The following is a 21,285-nucleotide window of genomic DNA, read 5'->3' on the forward strand; positions in this document are numbered from 1 at the left end:
CTGAGAAGATGAGGACAAAGGGGGTTTACCTGGCAGAGCAGTGACCTTAGCTATCATAAGCATTAGAGCAGATGCTGTGAGATGTCAATCACGGGGCACGTTTGGGCTTCCTCATCTGGTGAGGGGTTGGAGCCTTTGAAGGGGAATGTTCCTTTGAAGATTGTGTGATGTTGTGTAAGAGGATTTGAGGGAGTAACGGTGAAGTGTGGGGAAAACCAACACCCCTGGACTGTACGGGGAAGCTGTGCTGTCCTCCCGCCCCCACCGTGTTGTGTGGTATGCTGCCTCTGCTTCTAAAAGTAATGGTTTTCCTAGCCTGTGCGTTTGGTGTTGGCTGCAGGCCTGGAACCACCGAATGGACCTAAAACCACACAGCAAGAGCAGCAGAGCCATTTACTGGTGGAGCTAGCAGGAACAGGGGCCTGTTTTCTGAAGAAGCCCTTAAGGGCTTATCTCCTTCTGTCCAATTCAGCGACCATTAACTGATAGGGAGGCCACATGTCAATTAATCCAAAACCAAGGGAAACTTTACAGACCGTACTCCTGATTCATTTATGGTAATATAGATTTCAGCTTTCTTTCAACAAAGCATCAAGAATGTGATGAGAAATAGGGAGGGTGCCACCCATGGCTTCAGTGGAGTAGTCTCGTGGGGCTTACAGATGGGTTGAACCAACAAAGAGGAAACATTTTTATCCCAGTGTAAAGATATTAAATCTGCCTGGTCAGAATGGAGTGATGGAGACGGGTGAGGCTTCAGAGGGCTTTTGAGAAAGAAGGATGAATTCGTTGAACCCTAAGTTTGGTAATACTGGCTCGGCTTAATTAGAGTGAGCCAATTCACAAGTTGAGCGCTTCAGTGGGAATTTTAAATCTCCCCGTCTTCAACCGTACGATGGCCCTGACTGAAATGGATTCAGACTGTGGTGGTTTCCAGGGATGCTGCTTGAAGCCATCATCCAGCTTTCACGTTTTACTGTATTAGGAGGACCTTGGTTAAGCCCCCAAAGGAAAGGCACAGGTGGTCTGGTACAAGTGATCAGCACCTAGTGTTCATTCTATAAACCAGAGCTTTGTTTTCTGTGCCTCTGCAGGGAAGGGACACTGCGGAGTAAGCACACTACTTTCTGCACTGTAACAAAGATGCTTTGACAACCCCCTCTTGACCCTGCATGCACGGGATTGTGTGTTGTTTGGACTCTTCCAATGGCTTTGCGTTTTGCTCCTTTTGAATCCATAAAGACAAATGTAATTAGACATCAAGATCCAATTGGGATCCATTGGGAACCGTTTCTTAGATTAATTTTTTTATTTTATTTGAGAATTCCATGCACGAATATGGTATTTACACAATTTCTACCCCACCTTCTCCCCCGGCTTAATTCTTCCAGTATCTCCCTCCCTGTCTCCCTCTGAAATTCAGCACCTAGTCTTTTAAAATTGTATATGCGCACATACGTCTGCATATATAAATACAGCCTGCTGAGTCCATTTGGTGCTGCTCATATGTGTATGCGTTTAGGGGCGACTACTTGGGATTGCCTACGCCATCATGGGACTCATCCTTGGAGAAGACTAAGTTCTCTCTTTTAGCAGCCATTAATTGCTTATAGCTCTCTCTGAGGAGCAGGGCCTTGTGAGATTTCCCCCATCCTCACTGGTATGTGAACTGGTGTTAAGATTGTATAGGCAGGGCTTGTGTAGGTGACACCATTTTTGACATTGCTTGGGTACAACCTCTCTGTCATACATAACAGACACTGTCTCATTGCAGATGTCCCCTTGCTAGGGCTCCTATAATCTTTCCCTACTTGTATGATTACCCCTAGTGTTAGGAGTTTGGGGTTATGTTGTAGATGGGGTTATATTGTGATTGGGCTTGCATATCCCCATGATCAATTGTTCTATGAATTTTGAAGAATTGTGGATTTCTGTGATGATCTTTGTCTACTGCAAAAAGAACACTTACCCGTATATATGTGGGTATTTAGAACTCAGTTGGGAATTTAGGAAAGTGGCAGAAATAGTTTCTCCTCTGTGAGCCCCACCCATGGGTAACTGGCTAAGGTTTATAGTACCAGGCATGATTCTCTCTTGTCAAATGCTATACGTTCAATGAGATGACTCTTGGTTGCCCCAGGATGTAAATGCCACTATTGTACCCTTGGGGATATCTTGCTATCTGGTCATTGTTGTGGTTCATAGACTTTGCAGCTGGGTAGGACTGTTGATTTCTTTTTTTCTGTTGAGAGCTTGCATAGTACTTTTGGATAGCATGAGAGTTAGTCCTCAGGCAGGAGGCTTTCAGGTCAATTAAGTTTGATTCCTCTAATGCCTAATGCTGCTGCTTTTTCTTCTTCTTCTTCTTCTTTTTCTTCTTCTTCTTCTTCTTCTTCTTCTTCTTCTTCTTCTTCTTCTTCTTCTTCCTCTTCCTCTTCCTCATCTTCGTCTTCTTCTTCTTCCTCTAATGCCTAATGCTTCTTCTTCTCCTTCTCCTCCTCCTTCTTCCTGAGATAGGACTTCACTGTGTATCCCTGGCTGTCCTGGAACTTGACGTGTAGACCAGGCTAGCCTTGAACTCACAGTGATCTCCTGCCTCTGCTGGTAATAAGGGTGTGCACCACCACCACCTGGCAATTCTTCCAATTCTTACGTCCAAAGTATATGGTATCTTCAGCAAAAGGGTCCTACCTTCAAGTTCTGGGAAGCAACCAGGAAAAACAACAACAGTCTACATTGTTCCGGGGGACTCTTCAAATCCCACAACCAACAAGTTGAGGGGAGGTTTCCATCGGGAATAACTTTAAGGATCACTGCACCTCAAAATACATTTTAAAATCGCCAACCTGTTTACATTTCAGGAGCTGGTTAGCTCTCTAAATTGGTCTTCCATCTGGTGTCGCAACAGGGGGCAGTGTGAAGGTATCCTTTCGTAGAGTCAGGTGCTTGTGTTCAAGACTGGAAACCCAAGGAACCTCTTATAGGGATCCGTCCTAGCTGTGTTTGAAGATCAAGCACTCACATATGCCAAAGTGGAGCCAGACCTCTGGCTCCACAGCTGCACCCCGCCAGACCCAGTGTATAATCTTCCCTCGGTGCACAATGACAGTCACCAAGCGGGATGCCTGGTGCAGATGGCCTTCCGTGCCTCAGTGCACGGCCCCTCTGGGTATGGATGATGTGCAGGAGAGCGATGTGGGCATGAAAGTGGGTGGAAATTTTCTGATGTGTCACAATAATAACAATGCCGGAGCCTATTGCTGCTCAGTTTCCTCTAGAACTTAAGCCCACGCAGCGGCCTACTTGGTTCACGGTCCTATGTGAATGCTAGACAATTAGCAGCGGATAATGAAAAATGCCATGGGAACCAGTGGGAAAATAATAGCTTACTCCAAGGATATAATGAAATGAAATTAGCACAGACAGCAAAACAGACAATTTATGGTGTCTTTTTTTTTTTTTTCTTTTTGTAATTAAAAAGAACCGGTAAATACTTAGAGTAGAGAAATCAGGGAATTGATTAGACTCCCCCATCTGCTTTGGAAGAGGCTTTTTTTTTCCCACCCAGAATTCCATTTAGAGGAGCTTCCTCTTTGCTTCCATCTTTGCACTTCTGCTAAGGTCCGATAGTTTGAAAAGTGCTCACTTGATTTGCAAACCACATCAATTTCGTTTCCATTGTTAACCGAAGTGGTTGCCGTGTGATCTGGGCTTTAGGAAGGGATGCCAACACCCGATAGTTGGCTTTAGTGTTAGGGTTGTGCAGTGTTGCTCTTGGTTGAAATATCAGTGGATTTTGATGTTTCAACCAACAAATTCTTGGCAACAAGGTGAATTGTTTCTGTGTACAGGTATTTTTCTGCAGCACAAGAACATGTGTTGTACATGATGTTAGAAGTTGAAAGGCCTTTAACTCTTCCATGTCTAGGCATCTCTTTCTTTGCCGTGCACTGGCCTTGAATATTTAACTCTATATGTGATTTTTCGTGGGTGGGTAAAATTTAAAAAGTGAAGCTTTTCATAATAATCATTAAAGTATTTAATTGCTCTAGGATGCAAGAATTTTTTTTTTCTCCAAAAGGAATGAGATTACTGACAAGCAATTCTGTTAAAGTTTCAGTTTCTCTGTGTGGGTAGGGCTTCTGTGAGTTGAAAAATAAAGAAGTCATAAACAAATCAAAATTATATTCACTCCAAATGTTCTCCAAATGCATTTGTTTTGGAGTGTTGAAGAAGGTTGGATATCATTCTCCTAAGATATTTTAACCATCTGAAGTAGCCTTCTTTCTGAATCTCTCTCTTTTACCAGAAATCTACTTATTTACTTGAAAAATAAATTGTCCCAATTGATATTTAAAAAAAAAAAAACCCAACCCAACAAATGCAGAGACCCACAACCAGGCAATGTGCAGAGAGTAAGAGACCTTGGAACACATTGTCCTAAGTGAGATGCCTCCATCAATTCCTTCCCCTCAAGGCTCAGAGAACCCCACAGAAAGAAAGCAAAGGGTTAGAGTCAGTGTGGATGGAGAACACCAAGGAAACAAGGCCTTCTAGAAAACATGGCGGATGCACAGATGAATGCACAGAGACAGTGACTGCATGCCCAGGGCCTGCACAGACCCAGGCCAGATGGAGTCCCAGTGCTGAGAGAAGAAGTAGACAGAAGTCCCTGTCCCTAACCCGGAAGCTATCCACAACTGATAACCACTTGTAAATGAAAAGTTTGCTTTCTTCAACGACGTCTCACTAGGGGAACTCTTAAAGGCAGTCCCCATGCCCAGTAATAGATGGCCAACTTAAAACCAACTCATTGGTTTTTTTCGAGGTTTTGTCTCACAATGCTTGTCTGGGCCTTTTTTTTTTAAAAAAAAACAAAACAAAACAAAAAAAAAACCTTACAGGTCTTTTGCTTATATATTATGGTTTTCAATTTTATGTTTTTATGGGGTTCCTGTATGTGTGAATGTGTGTGTTTGAGTCTGGATGTGCTCTTTCTTCCGCTCTCCCTCTCTCTCTCTTGATTGTTTTGTCTAATTCTTGTTTGTTTCTTTTTTATTTAAAATTTTTACATGCCTGTTTGTTTTTCAGTGAACCAGAAAGGGGGCAGAGATTGGGGGGGTTGGGGAGGTGGGGACAATCTGGCAGGAATTGTGAAGGGATCAGATATATTGTATGAGAAAATTATTTTCAAAGAAAAAATAAAGTCTCACCCACATCGTACAACTGTATCTGTTCTGAGATTTCCACAAGGCATGCGTAGCCCTGGCTGTCCTGGAAGACAATCTGACTTGAACTCACAGAGATCTGCCTGTTTCTGCCTCCCTAGTGCTGGGATTAAAGGTGTTCACCACCTCTGCGCAGCTTCCATGTTTTTATTGGGCATATGTTCCCAATTTTATCACAGAATTGTATTAAGCTGAGTAGTGTCAGGTGGTAATGCACGAGGTCCTCCGGATGCTAACTGCTCAAGTTTCTTTGTGAAGGCTGAGTTGTGCAAGGCCAGTACATGGCTCAGCTAAATTCAGCTGAAAGAGAGTGCTGGGAAGAGTCTCACTGTCCAGAAATGGTGGCAGTGGACTTAAAGACTGGCAGGATCACTTAGGCCCTTGAGCTTTTTTTCTATCTTCTTTTTTCTGGGAAGACGAAGAATGTCTGGGCTGGTAGAGAATCATCACAGTGTCTAGGGGAACGCAGACCATGGAGGAATATCCCAAAGCTTCAGAGTTGCCCTTCGTTCCTGGGGCACATTGCTGCCTGTCTGCCATTTTCAAGTGCTGCTTCCAAACTGGTAATTTTTGAGCATTGAGGGAAAAGAGATCAAGTTTGCTTGATAATTCTTGACATCTAGAAGTAAGTGTGTATATGTGCATGTGTGTGTGTGTGTGTGTGTGTGTGTGTGTGTGTGTATGTGTGTGTGAAGCTAAGTGAGAATTTGTATTTGGACATGTACATCAGAGAGGTTAGACTACTTAATTTTCAGAAGAAGATGGACACATTTCAACACATATATTACTATATTAAAGATAGCACTCCATGCATCCCCCAAATGTATTCTCAAGTGTTTGGAGAGATGATTGGTTGCCAGTGACTCCATATGCTGCTATTTTTATTTTAGAACATGTTAAAATCTCACTTGGGTTTCATTAAGCCATTCCTTCTCCCCTATTTTTTGAAAGGTCTATTTTTTACTTCCAAAGAATTTGTTTGAACCCGTAGTTAACTTATCCTTGTTAGCTATTACTAGGACAAAGGTTTCAGTGGAGTTGTGCATTTTCTCACAGTATGTGGCTACGAGTGTGCATGCATGTATACACACATGAAATATTTCTATGGATCTTTGGAAAAATTATTGTTTATCTATGGAGGCTACTGAGAATGTATTTATTTAATTACTCCTAAATTTAGAACCACAACACAAATGCTTTCAAATATCAAAGGTATTGTTCTTTTATTTATTTTTTAATTGTGGAAGTGTTGTATAGGGAAAAGAGGAGGAGGATTATAGCTCTTATTTGATAAGAATTCATTTTTTAAAAAAATTCTCTCATATATTATATCCAGACCAACGTTTTTCCTCCCTCTTCTCCTCCCAGTCCCTCCCCCATCCCCTCCCCTCTCCCCCCGATCCACTCCTCTATTTTTTTCTTTTAGAAAAGGACAGGCCTCCAAGAGACTTTTTTTTCTATTTTAGTATTTTTTTATTTTTAAATAATTTTATATATTCGCTTGTATCCCAGCTGTAGCCCTCTCCCTCTTTCCCTCCCAGTCCTCCCCTCCCTCCCTCATCTCCGCCCTGCCCCCTTCTGAGTCCACTGAGAGGGGGTGTCCTCCTCTCCTTCTGTCTGGCCCTAGCTTATCAGGTATCTTCAGGATGGTTGCAATGTCCTTATCTGTGGCCTAGCAAGGCTGCTCCTCCCCCAGGGGAGAGGGGAAGCTCATGAGTTCATGTCAGAAACAATTCCTGTCCCCCTTACTAGGGAACCTACTTGGATACTGAGCTACCATGTGCTATGTCTGAGCAGGGGTTGTAGGTTATATCCATGCATGGTCCTTGGTTGGATAAACGGTCCCAGAGAAGACCCCTGTGCCCAGATATATTTGGACCTTGTGGGGCTCCCTGTCCCCTCTAGGTTATACTAATTCCTCCTTCCTTCATATGATTCCCTACACTCTGCTGAAGGCTTGGTTATGGGCCTCAGCATCTGCTGTGATACACTGCTAGGTAGAGTCTTTCAGGTGCCTTCTGTGGTAGGCTGCTGTCCTGTTACTTGTTTTTTCCTACTTCCAATGTCCATCCCCTTTTCTAAGAGACTTGATAAAACTTCTTAACTAGTTTATTTAACCCCATGGCATCTCTCTTTTTCTCTCTCTGTCTCTCTCTGATGTATGCACATGTGTAAAGGAGGTATACTCATTCATGTGTTCACATGTGGAGACCAGAGGTTGACCCAGTTATCTTTATTTATTTATTTTTCCACCTTGTTTTTTGTCTCTCATGGAACCTTACCAGCAACCTGCTTGCATCTGGCTAGGATTGGGGTCCCAGGTGTGGACAGCCACACCCAACTTTTACAAGACTTTTTGGGGATCAAACTCAGTTCTTTATGCTTAAGTAACATGTATTTTACTCACTGAACCATCTCTCTCCCTCCCTTCCATGTGAATTGCCTTTATTTAGCATCCAAATTTTAGCATTTAGTGCTCTTGAACAGAAAGTGGAAAATGTGGTGGTGAACCAGGGGGCCAGGTCCACTGATCAGAAAATGCTGTGACATAGAAATCCTCCACATCCCTGTTTAGGGCCTGAAGAGCAATGCAGAAACCAGCGTCTGTAGAGTCAGGGCCTCTCATTCCAGCTGTCAGGCTTGCCACAGACTCGATGCTGGTCAGGGTGACCATGAGGACCCTGTTCAAACCTCTTCCATGTTTAAAAGCAAAGCAATGACTAGAAAAGGAACCAACTCAGAAACGTGTGTGCTTAGGACTCCCTTGGATGGCCTTCCTCCAGGTATAACCATCAAGGACCCTGAACTCTGACGGGTCTGAGGGAGTTGAGGAAGAGAAAAGATGGGAAGCCCTGCACTCCATACCAAAGGCCAATTTCAGAGGGTTTGGAGGGTTATAGTCTAAGCTTCAGGCACGGGTGGGAGTGGAGGAGTGGGCATGGATAGCTTAGAAGGCAAAGACTTAAGAAAGCAAGCAGGGGTGCAGCCAAAGCACCCCAAACCCAGCAGTAGTCCTTGAAGCCTTACCATCTACTCTAAGGGCTACCATGCAGCTGTGTCTGTACAGCAGTGTGGAGTGAGCAGCAGGTGATGGTAAGGTGTGTCTGGTGCCCGCTTACAGTTGTCTTAGTTGTGCCCACCACTCGTGATGGGCACACCTCTTGATTCAAGTAGTCAGTCCTCGGTTACACTCACCAGGAAGATGTAACAGAGCACAAGTTGGGTGTTCCAAATGGACAAGAAATTAGTATCAGCACAGTATTTTAGGGCAAAATCTGAGAGGAGCTTCCTCTTCAGTGCTTTGAGGTCCAAAAGATGTATCTAGAAAATGTGGAAAATTAAGAGTTAGGTTGGATGGCTGAGGAGGAATCTGGGGTCTTGGTGACTAATCTAATTGTTATAGCATTGTCCTTTTGACAGATGTGATCCCTTCTTCTTCTTCTTCTTCTTCTTCTTCTTCTTCTTCTTCTTCTTCTTCTTTTTCTTCTTCTTCTTCTTCTTCATTCCACTACTCTGCTAGAACCACTAATGCCACTCGTGTTGACTTTTGTTATAAATGTGCTTCTGGGCGTTTAAATCCACATCCTAGTGTAAGGCTGTATGCTTGTTTTTCCTAAGTTGTTCTTGTTTTTAGTGAGCTTTCTGGTGCTTCCTTGAGTAGTGATGGGAAGATTTATATCTGAGAAACTGAGTCTGATCTTGTTTTTGTTGTCATTGTTCAGTTATTTCTGACTTCCACCTTATTGTTTTTGCTATATGTTGTTTTGCTTTCTTTTTTCCAGTTGTTGTAAGTCAGATGGCTTTAGTTTGACCATGGAAGGGAATTTGTAAACATCCTATTTCATGACTATGCCACAAAAGACTTCTCTCTATCACTCCATGCTCTACTTGCTCCTGGGGCTCTTGCTTAAAAACCAACAGATGGAGGCTTCCAGTGGCTCGCCAGAGATACAGCCAACTTTGAGGAAGTTTTCAACATGAACTATGTGACCGAACTTCACAGCCATCTGATTTCCAAGTTAGTAATTACTGGAATAATTAGATGAGTTACTCTGCAGATGGCACTTAAGTTTCATGACATATGTGTCCTTGTCATCCATAACAGATGATATATAGAATATTTGTTCTTCACTATGATATGATATATATGAAGCAAAATGCCTTGAAGGTTTTTCTTTCTAAGCTTCTAATTTTGTGTAGACCCAAATGAAACATCAAACCTGCTTTGGCTTGCATTGTCAGAACCGTCGGCTTACTGTGTTTGATGGCACGTGTTAGCTGCTGCACTGTGCTGATGATATTTCTTATGACTCTAACAGTATTTAAGTCCTATTTATAATTTTAAATGTTGAATAATAAAATCACAGAATGTTCAAACATGAGGATCATCACGTATAACAAATCTTAGAAAACTAGAATGATTTTTTTCCCTCCATATATTCCCTTTCAGTCTTTCTAAAAATGGTATTTTTGGAACTTAAAGCTCATTTTTTGAATTAAAATTCATATACTATAAAATCTATACTTTAAAACATTTAAATTAAAAATTTGGGAGAAATTTTTTACATGTCTACTGTACACACACACGCACACACACACACACACACAGTGTATTCCTTTATAAGCAAGTACACAGTCATGGAGAATAACAGGCCTGCTAGGTCAACCAAAATGGAGGTGGTATCAAACTATAGTGGTTAAGGACTGATCCCTTAAAAAAGAAATTTTTCTTAGTCATGATTGTTACATATATACATATGAATATATAAAGATATATTTGCATATGTGTGTATATATCCTGCTAAGTTTGAATTTATTTGGTGCGGTTTATATGTATATGTGCTTAAGGCTGACCAGTTAGGATTGGATAATTTATCAAGAGGCTTGTCCCTGAAGAGCCTGGTTCTCCCTCTTTTAGCTGCCAAGGTATAGGTCAGCTTTATCTACATAGCTATAGTGAATTCCAGGTTGGCAAGAGTGGGTGATGGAGATGTCCTCCATAGGCTCATATATTTGAATGCTGACTCCTCAGGGAGCGGCACTATTTGAAAAGGATTGGGTGGCTGGGCATGGTGGGGCACACCTGTAATGTCAGCACTGGAGGCAGAGGCAGGCGGATCTCTATGAGTTCTAGGCCAGCCTGGTCTATAGAGTGAGTCAAGGACAGCCAAGGCTACACCCAGAAGCCCTGTCTCATAAACAAAACAAACAAACCAAAAAGAAAGAAAGAAAGAAAGAAAGAAAGAAAGAAAGAAAGAAAGAAAGGAAAGAAAGGAAAGAAAGACAGAAAGAAGGAAGGAAGAAGGAAGGAAGAAGGAAGGAAGGAAGGAAGGAAGGAAGAGAAGGAAGGAAAGAAAGAGAAAGAAAGAAGGAAGGAAGGAAAGAAAGAGAAAGAAAGAAAAAAGAAAGGAAGGAAGGAAGGAAGGAAGAAAGAAAGAAAGAGAGAGAGAGAGAGAGAAAGAAAGAAAGAAAGAAAGAAAGAAAGAAAGAAAGAAAGAAAGAAAGAAAAGAAAAGGATTTGGAAACGTGGACTTGTTAGAGTGTCTGGGTGGGGTGGCCTTGAGGTTTCAAAAGCCCACACTAGGCTCAAGTCTCTTTGCCTAGGGGTCAGAATGTAGCTCTCAGCGCCTCCGTCCAATTAAATGGCTTTCTTTCCTAATAGTTGCCTTGATCATGGCGTTTCTTCACAGCAATAGAACAGTTACTAAGTCAGCAAGGGAGAAAATACGAGTCGTCAGAAGTGGGGACAGGAAGGGGAGGAATTGGGTACACATAGAGAATGATTATTCTCCAAACATGTTTATTTTTTTCTTGAAATGAATTAGTTCTGTGAAACTCATTACTGCATTCAATGGACATATTGCAATAAGGGATTCTGATGACCAGTGAGACGGCTTTTCCGGAAAATATCGTCTGTCTACCAGAATATTCCGGTTCAATCCTCGGGACTGCATGAAGGAAAGAGAGCGATGATTCACACAACTGTCCTTTGACGTCCACACTCATGCCTCCCTCGGCCAGCATGCACCTAATTTCATGTCTGTATCACACTCACAAAGTAAATAGACGTTAATAAATGTATATAAGCCGGGAGCACGCCTATAGTCTCAGCTACTCTATCGGACGTCTGCACTACGTTCGGAGTCAATATGGTGACCTCCCGGGAGCAGGGGACCACCAGCTTGCCTAAGGAAGGATGAACCGGCTCAAGTCGGAAACGGAGCAGGTCAAAACTCCCGTGCTGATCAAAACAGCCTCCAAGTTTCACGGGAAACCGAGTAGTAGACTCCGGCTTGAACCTTTGCCCGGGGGATTCCGATAGGAGAAACGTGAGCTGCCGCTCCGGACACTGGAACACGGGATGGAGTTGCTGCGTGCGCGCGCGTGCCCCTAAAGGTTCCCAGGGGGTGAAGGTGTGAGCTAGGAGGATGAACTTGGCAGGCCCTGTTCTGTAGCTAGCGCGCGCCACCGCATGGACAAACCCTGGAGAGAACAGGAGGCAGGAGCAGTCTCCGCAGTCCCACTGGGCGATCCGAGCTCCAGGTCCCAGAGTGGCTCCAGCTGGCGCCAGGCATGACCCGGGTCAGACCAGAGGTAGCTGGGCAACCCTCGCGGCACGGGTTGGGAGACCCTGAATAAGAAGTATTTTGGAGACGGGGTTCCCTCACTCCAGGGATGCATTCTTAGTGTAGATAGGAAAGGTGTACCCTGTCGGGGGATGTAGTTCAGATGAACTTTCCAGACAGAGTGATGACAAGTAGGCTAAAAGCAAAGGCTTCCTTCTTCCATCTTCTTTAAACGGGCTGCCACCAGAAGCTGAGAGCTGGATTTAAGGTGAATCTTCCCACCTTAAAAAAAAAAAAAAAAAAAAAAAAAAATTCTTGGCCACGCTGTGTACTTTTAATCCCAGAACTTGGGAGGTGGGATCTCTGTTCGAGGCCAGCCTGGTCTACAGAGTTCTAGGATAAGCAGGCTACACAGAGAAGTATCATCTCAAAAAATCACCCTCCCCCCTTAAAAAAAAATCTCTCATAGGCAAGTCAGGCTACTTGGGGTTTAGTTGATTCCAGATTTAGTCATACTGAAACCCTGATTAGCTGTTGCGATAGGCTACTGTTTCTCATATGATCCGTATTTCCTCAAGTTTTATGCACTTTTCTCCCATGATTCTCTTAGATTGACATTTGTTCTGTAATTGATTCCTTTGTACATATTAATTTCTAGATGTCTTTACAGAATGTTATCTTGGCTCAACTGTCACTTACAGGAGTTTCTCTGAGCTGGATCTGGTGTCCCTGTTTCAAGTGCTCATAGCAGAATTAAAGAATTAAATATCAGAGACTGTTTAAAATATGTGGAGTACTGACACCGTCATATTGCAGATTTGGGTCTGCAAAAACATATCCAGGAAATGACATTTCCTTCATCTGCCGGCATAGATGGATGTATCCTGGAAATCTTTCTCAAGTCGCTTCATCTGTAGGCTTCAGGCAGTTGTATTTTATAGCACCATGGTCTGATAGCACCAGTCTATCATCTGCAGCTCAACCCATTTGAAGAATCTCTCTTCCTGTTTGTGTCAATGAATACCCAGCTCCTGACGGGAGCAAAAAGAGTTGTGTTCTAGGGCAAAGAGACCCCGCATGCAGAGACAAGAGGTCAGTCACGTGAGATACCCGCCTAGTGAGGTGAACCCAGTCACTGCCCCTTGCTTTCCCTTTGGCACAGTTTTGGGGTGTGTTACCAAGAAACAGGCCGCTTGTAATTCTAATGAGTTAAAGTACAGAATCTATTCAGTTGTGAGAACCAAAAATTGGGTCACTGTCACACTGGTCACTTTTTTTTTTTCCATTTGTGCTTTCTTTCCAGTCTCCCCTGAAGCTATTGGATTCCTGTCTGCCATTGGGGTCTTTGTTGTCCTTCTGGCTGTCCTCGTCCTCTTCATCAACAAGAAGCTGTGCTCTGAAACCATAAGAGGCCGTCCACAGCTGGAGCAACGAGGAAAGAGAAAGCACTCGAGAGACAAGATTGGGGGTCACACGGGACCTGGTAAGCACTGCCCTTATGTTCCCCTGAGAGTGACAATCTGCTCCAACTTGAAGGAGCTAAAAAAGTGTCACTCTTCCCAAAGTGGCCCCATACAGAGTCATAGCTGAACTGGCCTGTATTAGCTATGGCAGACCTGACAAATGGCATCACCAACGGATGCATTGACTTTTCCCGGTGTCCTTTGGGGCTGATGGGGAAAGACTTTCCTCACCTCTCCAGAATAGTCTCTGCTCTTTAGATCCTTAGTGTGCATGCGCATGCCTCAGCTTAATAGTCCCGAAGAAGAAAAAGTGTATGTCGATTGACAAGGATCTGGAAGTGTTTTGCCTTCACGATGTTGGCACAATACTGACTTGTCGCTGTCCTAACTCTTTTTGAGATATTCAAGGTTCAAGGTTCATTTTCATCCTGCAGCACAGCCGTTTCTATCCCAGAGAGATTTCAGTTTCCCTATCTAACTCTATCTGACGAAAGGGCAGTCATATGACAAAATGGCCTCTTGCTCTTGAAGAACATACTCTGTTAGTTGCTTAAGGATAGAATTTAGTGACAGAGGACACCATCACAGGGTCCAGGTTGTTGATCCCCCTCAGGGAGGTTAGTCATGGAAAGCAAGTTCTCATCCTCTTAGTAGCTGGAATCCCACCTTCCTCTTGTGTGCCCCTCTGGGTACGTGTTAAAACTCATCAAGGAGAAGGGCTTCACTCTCAGAGAGTGAAGAAGAGCCACAATTCCCCTTTACAACTTCAGCTACAAAATCACAAATACTCACTGTCATCCCCTTGTTTTGCACTGACTCTAGTGTACGCCCAGGGGACTAGGAACGAGGCTTCACCTTTGGAGGGACAGAGTACCAAAGAGTGTGTGAGAATGTTTTCGAGTCATCGCAGAGTCAGTCTTGGGGAAGAGTGCAGCAGTTGGCAGCTGATTGGCATTGCTGCTGTTGTCTTGCTCTTTTGAACTCCACTCCTCTGACTCATCTTTAGAAAATAGAACAGAATATTTTATGGAGCTAGTCAAATAAAATCAGGGACTCGTGAATCCTTCAGACCCTACTGTCTCAGCTGGGTCTAGGGTAAAGGAGAAGATCAGCTGTTGCTTGGCCATAGTCTAGTAAGGAGGAGGGTTTGGGAATGACTCTTCTCCCTCAGAGCTGACTGTAACTCCAATATGACCTTGGTGAGTTCAGGGAACCATTCTGACCTTCAGTCTCTTTTATCTGCGTGTTGGGATTATTGGATCCCAGCAGAGTTGTCTTAGAATAAGTGATTTATTTTGTAAGAGTGCTGGCGTAGCGTCTATGGGGAAGGTCCTCGTGGAACTTTATAGCCGTTGAGCAAACAAGCAAGCCTTCGGATACCCACGCCATATGTCAATACGGTGCACTCTTTACTTAAGCTGCGAGGTTGAGGCTGGTCAGGTGTTCTCCTCTGCAAATAATCATGACCAGAGCTAAGGTTGGAGCTGTTTAAAACATCCTCCTTTTTGTCTTGTTTCATGTGTGGGTTCTTTTTTTTTTTTTTTGAGTGTTTTAGAGACAATTCTAAATTATACACGCAGATAAGTTGAAAACACAAAAACACTGAAAAGCACTCAGACTCAGGGTAGGCTCACTGGGAGGGGGCTTTAAAAAGAGGGGAATCAGGGGATGCTTTAGATCGAAACCCCTAAGATGCCACCACCTTCCTTTGGCATCGCTTCTCTGGGAGGGTTCATTCTTGTGGATCAGAAGCCACGGAAGTCACGTTTTTATCTAACCTTTGATATTTTCTTTAATCGTCATCCTCACCGCACTAATTTCTTAGTGGAGTTGGGATGCTCCGAATGTATTCTGACAGATGTTAAAGAAGGAAGGCAGCCAGCCTCCTGCGGTGAAGGAAAGCTTGGGGCAGACACTTGGAGCATCCTTTGCTGCTAATTGCCCACAGTATTTCGGGAAACCCACTTCACCTCTCTGGGCCTTAAGTCCTCATTTGCAAATTGATAAGTCTGGACTAGTTTCTCCCAGCTCTTCATCCTGTGATCCTATCTGGCTCATAGGGTTACCATAGCAACTTCCAGGGCTCTGTGAATGGAGGAGACCTCATAAAAAAAGATTAAACATCAACGAGGCATTCCTACTCTTAGACTGTACTGTATGAAACTGAAAAATCTGAGGGCTGAAAAGACGGCTTCAGCATCCGCAACCAATTAACCATTCTAATCTAGTGAAATGAAGCAAGAGTTTGAAATAGGAAAGAAGTCTCTTAGCTCATCTAGTAATGGCAGAGCTGAAGGAGAAGCGATTTGTTTTCTGCGTCTACTGCACAGACACCTTGTCTTCCTTTAGGCTATGTATTTTTCCATGGTTAGAGATCTACACATATCACTGTGTCTGAAATTAGAGAGGGGAAGACAAGGTGGAACCATGTCTTCCTAGAAGCCCGGGCAGTCACAGTGAGAGCCTGCAGCTGACATTTATTTATCACTTGCTATTGCTGTGGACATACTCAGTATTCCATGCATGTTATTTGCTTTCCTTATTTAAGGTAATGTGTTGATCATTCATAGTGATTTTTTTTTTCGGGGTGGGGGATCCCTTGGAACAAAGGAGGCATTCTTCAACTCTGAGGTAGGAAATTTATTGAGACTAAAATTCCACAGTGAGAGCTGAGAAAGGGAGAGAATGGAGTGAATATAAGTGGACTAAAATGATTTTATTTTGTTTTCCCTAAAGAATTGTATTTTGAGATAGGGTCTCATGTAGCCCAGACTGGCTTCAAACTTGCTATGTAACTAATAATTGTCTTTAATTTTTTTTAATTATTACCATTATTTATCATTTAGAGAGAAAGTGTGTGTGTGTGTGCATGTTTATGAACATCACAGAATACATGTGGGGTTCAGAGGACAACTTGTAGGAGTTTGTTCTAGTTTGTGAGTCCTGAGGGTCCAACACAGGTCATTGGGCTTGGAGACAGGCATCTGTACCTGATTTGAGCCATCCTGCTGGCCTCCCAGGAATGATCTTCAACTTCTGATTCTCTGGGTCTACCTCCAAAGTGTTGAGTGCTGTGGTTACAGGCTTTCCAAATGACTTCTTTATGTATCAAAGGTAAAATGCAGACTTTGGAGCAAGGAACAGTGATATGATATTAGAAAGAGCATGAGATGAGGCTGTCCTTTCCAAGAAGGAAGAGGACCAGGAGCATGACTTGCTGGTGAGTAGAATAATGGCTTGGAAAGATGACGGGGAAAGAGATATTGAAGGCCTCGAACATTCCTCTAGGCATACTCTGGAGAAGAGTTGCATGCATACAACCTGTTTCTGAGCAGCTGAGGCAGGAAGACCAGACTCCATCATGGCCCTGAAAGAACCAGAGAGTGAAGCTGCATAAGCTTCCATTTTGGAGCTGAGGCAGGTTTCCCCAGAGGGCCCGGGAGGCTGCGGTGGGGTAAAAGGTCAGAGGTTGGGGATTTGGAGGGGCAGAACTCAAGACATTTCCTTCGGCAGTTCCTCAGGTGAGTACTTCACGCAGTAGGAGTTTCAGAAGTTTCTGAGTGGGCCTGTACTCAAGAGACACTGGTGAACGAAAGTTAACGTTCCCACTGGGGAGTTGTGATGTGGCTTTGTGTCACATGTGTCTGCGTTGGAGGCTGGGGCAGCAAAACCCCTGAGGCTCCTGGAGGTGGGGGTGGCTTCCCAGGCATGTGTCCTGTGCAAAGGCACAAGATCAACACTCACACAGGCTCTGTGCTGCTCGAAGGCTCTGCTGTTATCTCGGAAGTCCTTCTTCTTCTTCTTCTTCTTCTTCTTCTTCTTCTTCTTCTTCTTCTTCTTCTTCTTCTTCTTCTTCTTCTTCTTCTCCTTCTCCTTCTCCTTCTCCTTCTCCTTCTCCTTCTCCTTCTCCTTCTCCTTCTCCTTCTCCTTCTCCTTCTCCTCCTCCTCCTCCTCCTCCTCCTCCTCCTCCTCCTCCTCCTCCTCCTCCTTCTTCTTCTTCTTCTTCTTCTTCTTCTTCAAATCAGGTTCTTTTGTAGTCCCAGGCGGCCTCTAACTTGCTGTGTAGCTGAGAAAGATCTAGAACTTCCCATCATCCTGCCTCTACCTTTAGGGTGCCGAAATCATAGTCGTGTGCCACCACGCTTGGCCTATGTTGTGCTGGGAATCTAGCCAGGCCTCTGTGCATTCTAGGGAAGCACTCAGCCCCGTCACCTTACAATTCTTTCAAAGGCTGTCCATTTTCCTTGCCAGTTACGCTGTCCTTACAGCCTGAATGACCACCAAGAGGCATGCGGGGAATCTCCAAGCACTGCTGTCAGGACAAAGGTCGACTCCTCTCATCAGTGGGAGATAGCAGGCACAGTGGATTGTGCTAAATGAGCTTCAGTCTGTGCCACACGTTGTCTGGTTTAAGGATCACCGGAGTGGGAGTCGAACTCTCAAAGATCAGATCACTCAACCACAATGAAACCGATTGAATCACATTGAGTAGGCAAGATGGGAATTTAGTTTCTCAGTGCTGGACATGAGAATGGGGCTCCAGAGGAAAAAAAGATAGGAGGTCCTTATTTAAGAATGACTAAAAAGATGGATTTAAAAAAATTTTTTTTTTTTCTTACAGTTAAGCAATCACATAGCTGCTTCTCAGCAGACAGGCTATGGCAGCTGGTACTCTGAAATGACCTAGTTAAAAGGTAACAGTTTCTGCCAAATTCTAGACCGGTGATTCTCTACCTGTGGGTTGTGGCCCCTTTGGCGGATTGAATGACCCACCTTTCACAGGGGTCCTGTCTACAATATGATTAATAACAGTAGCAAAATTACACGTACGAAGTAGCAGTGAAAGAATTTTCTGGCTGGGCATCACCTCAACATGAGGAACTGTATTAAAGGGTCACGGCATTAGGAAGGTTGGAAACCGCTGCTCTAGAAGGACACGGCTGACTGGCCCTTTCCGAGTCTGTTTCTATTTCCTCACCCTTATCTGCAACTTTGTGGTCATTTCCTGATCTCCTGCCTATCCCAGTAATTCCATCTATTTGGGCTGCTAAGTTCTTTTTATTTTTTTATTGCATCTATCCTTTCAGGTTATAGTATGTTCAAGTACATATTTCCCATGAAGTAGTTCAGTGAGTAAGCCCTATTATCATCTGTCTTATGGATGAGTAAGCTGTGGCTTCCTAGGCTATTGATTGGCAAAACTCAGACTTAAGCTTGCCTAACCCTGGAGGCAGGACCTTAATTTCTGTTTTCCTACTCTTCCAGGTCAGCCCACTCCATCATATTTTCACAGTGGAGATGGGTGTGATAGAAGTTGGATGGGTAGGTTGGGGGATCTATTCCTTTTACGCAGCTGCTATTGCAAATTACACCGTTCTTGGTGTCTTAGTGGAATTTCTTTCTGGCACAATTCTGGATCTGATCGTGTCTTGAAGTCAGGATGCTCACGGGGCCACTCACATCCTGGAGGCTCCGGGGAGGAGTCTGCTCCCTGCCCCTGCTCTTGTCTGGTGGCTGTCCATCGATTGACCTTGGCATCCATTAGCTTGTGCTTGAATTACTCTGGTCTCTGCTTCCATCTTCACAGTGCCTCTCTTTCTCATATTTCTGCCTTTAGTTTGTCCCTTGTCTTTGTATTCAGTCTTCACTGTGATAATCCAGGAAGCTTGTCTCATCTCAGATCATTAATTACATCATCAGATACCTGCCTCATTTTTTTTTTTTTCAAATAACATGCCCAGATTTTAGGGATATGGATGTGACCATAACCTTTGGAGGGCCACCACTCAGCCTGCTCTAGGGAGAGGATGACATCACCTGGGAATATTTTTCAAACACTGAAATTAGGAAGAGTTGGTTAAGAACAGAATATATGATCCTCTTTTCACTGTCCTCCTGCAATGGTTCTCCTCTACTCCCCAGACAGGGTTAGGAAGGTTTTACAAAGAGAAAGCGTCTGTCAGATGCTTATTATCTAGACTACGGTTATGTATCCGAGTCTGCAACTCGAGGTCAAGTTGAGCTATGCTGGATTTCAATCCTCAAAAGCTTTTACAAAAGCTATTATCCAAAGCCCACTGCAAATTAATTAAATGAGACTGGGGAGTGACAGCAGCAGGGGGATGCGTATCTTTGAAAAGAATTCCAGGTGATTTAAAGATGTTACAATGAGGTAGGGTACTCTGGTGAATGGACCGGAGACAAACACTGCCCACCATGTCTGCTTCTGCCCAACAGTGTCTGTAGGGCCTTCAGCCATACTGCTCCTGTTATATCTTGAACAGCGAGAGCAGCATTTTCCTCACATTTTCCCTTCCTGCCCGCCATGACTCTGTGTAAAAACTGGGTTCATGGATTTAAATTAGCATTTGTGAGTATTCAAGATCATCATATTATACCTGTCTTAAGGTTTTTATTTCTCTGAAGAAACACCATGACCTCAGCAACCCTTATGAAGGGAAACATTTAACTGGGGCTGGCTTAGAGTTCAGAGGTTTAGCCCATTATCGTCATGGTGGGAAGCATGGTGGCAACGCAGGCAGACCTGGTGCTGGGGAAGGAGCTGAGAGGTCTACATCCAGATTATCAGGCACCAGGAGAAGAAAGCCACACTGGGCCTGGCTTGAGCATCTGAGACCTCAAAGCCTGCCTTCCCCGCCTCCCCTCCCCCTCCCCATGACACCCTTCTTCCAACGGGGCCTGCTGCAATGAGGCCATGCCTCTCAATAATACCAATTTCTATGAGCCTATGGGGCCATTTTCATTCAAACTTCCACCTTCCATCTCCTAGCCCCCATAGGCATACAGCTATATCACAGTGCAAAATGCATTTCGTCCAACTTCAGACGCTTCCATAGTAGTCTCAACATTGTTTAAAAGTCCAAAGTTCAAAGTTTCTTCTGAAACTCATGCAATCTCTTAACTGTAATCCCCTGTAAAATCAAAAAGAAAAAGGAGTTCACATATTTCCAACCAAAAGGGAGGAAAGGGAACATGATGAAAAAGTACTGGACCAAAGCAAGACTGAAAAATCACCTGGGCATACTCCAATCTATGCATCTCCATGTCTGATGTTAAAGCTTTCTTCTGTTTTTGAACTCCTTTCAGGTTTCTTTTGGGCTAGTTCGACTCCCTGTTACCAGCTCTTCTCGGAAGGTATCCCAAGGCTCTGGCATCTCTAACATTTTATGGTCTCCAAGGCAACTCAGGCTTCATCTTTACACAATGGCCTCTCTGGGCCTCCATGCAGGGACACATGCCTGACACATGCCTGGCCTCAGCATCTTTCCTTAGTGGTGTTGCATGATTCTGTACCTCTTTTTTGTGTTCTTGACTCTAAAGCCAGAACCATGTGGCTGAAGCTACCAAGTTCTGCTGTTTGCTAGGGCTGGAACACGGCCCCTCACTCAGTTACATCTTCACCAGCTTTCTGTTTTTTATTGTTTCCTTCAGTGCCTATACTTGGCTGTCTGTCCTGAAACTTGATCTGTAAACCAGGCTGGCTTCAAACTCTGAGATCTGCCTGCCTCTGGAGTGCTGTGCTGGGATTAAAGGTGTGTGCCATCACACCCAGCTCTAAACTTTTTTTTTAAATTTTTTATTAATTACACTTTATTCATTTTGTATCCCCCCCATAGGCACCTCCCTCCTCCCCTTCCGATCCTACCCTCTCTCCTCTTTCTGCATGCATGCCACTCCCCAAGTCCACTGATAGGGGAGGTTCTCCTCTCCTTTCTGATCTTAGTCTATCAGTTCACATCAAAAGTGGCTGCATTGTCCTCTACTGTGGCCTGGTAAGGCTGCTCCCCGCCAGGGGGAGGTGATCAAAGAGCAGACCAGTCAGATTATGTCAGAGGCAGTCCCTCTTCCCATTACTATGTAACCCACTTGGACACTGAACTGCCATGGGCTACATCTGTGCAGGGGTTCTAGGTTATCTCCATGAATAGTCCTTGGTTGGAGTATGAGTCTCTGGGAAGTTCCCTATGTTCAAATTTTCTTGTTCTGTTGCTCTCTTTGTGGAGACGC

At 44.0% G+C, this 21,285-nt stretch overlaps 1 protein-coding gene across 6 annotated transcripts in view; it reads left to right on the forward strand.

Annotated features, from left to right (window-relative positions):
* Nucleotides 1-21,285, forward strand: part of Syt16 (synaptotagmin 16) — a 248,944-nt gene that overhangs the window by 102,303 nt on the left and 125,356 nt on the right. For 3 of the 6 annotated variants that reach the window (XM_060387648.1, XM_060387652.1, XM_060387651.1), the window contains exon 1: nt 13,146-13,277. Coding sequence is in view for 1 of the 6 variants with exons in the window: in XM_060387653.1 (XP_060243636.1) it covers nt 13,098-13,277 (180 nt within the window). In the remaining 5 variants the exon portion in view is untranslated. Of the gene's footprint in view, nt 1-13,097; nt 13,278-21,285 lie in introns of those variants that run through there. The other 3 variants (XM_060387653.1, XM_021654508.2, XM_060387649.1) reach the window with 3 other exon arrangements.

Source organism: Meriones unguiculatus, chromosome 7, assembly GCF_030254825.1.
Source record: "Meriones unguiculatus strain TT.TT164.6M chromosome 7, Bangor_MerUng_6.1, whole genome shotgun sequence".
Lineage (NCBI taxonomy): Eukaryota > Metazoa > Chordata > Mammalia > Rodentia > Muridae > Meriones > Meriones unguiculatus.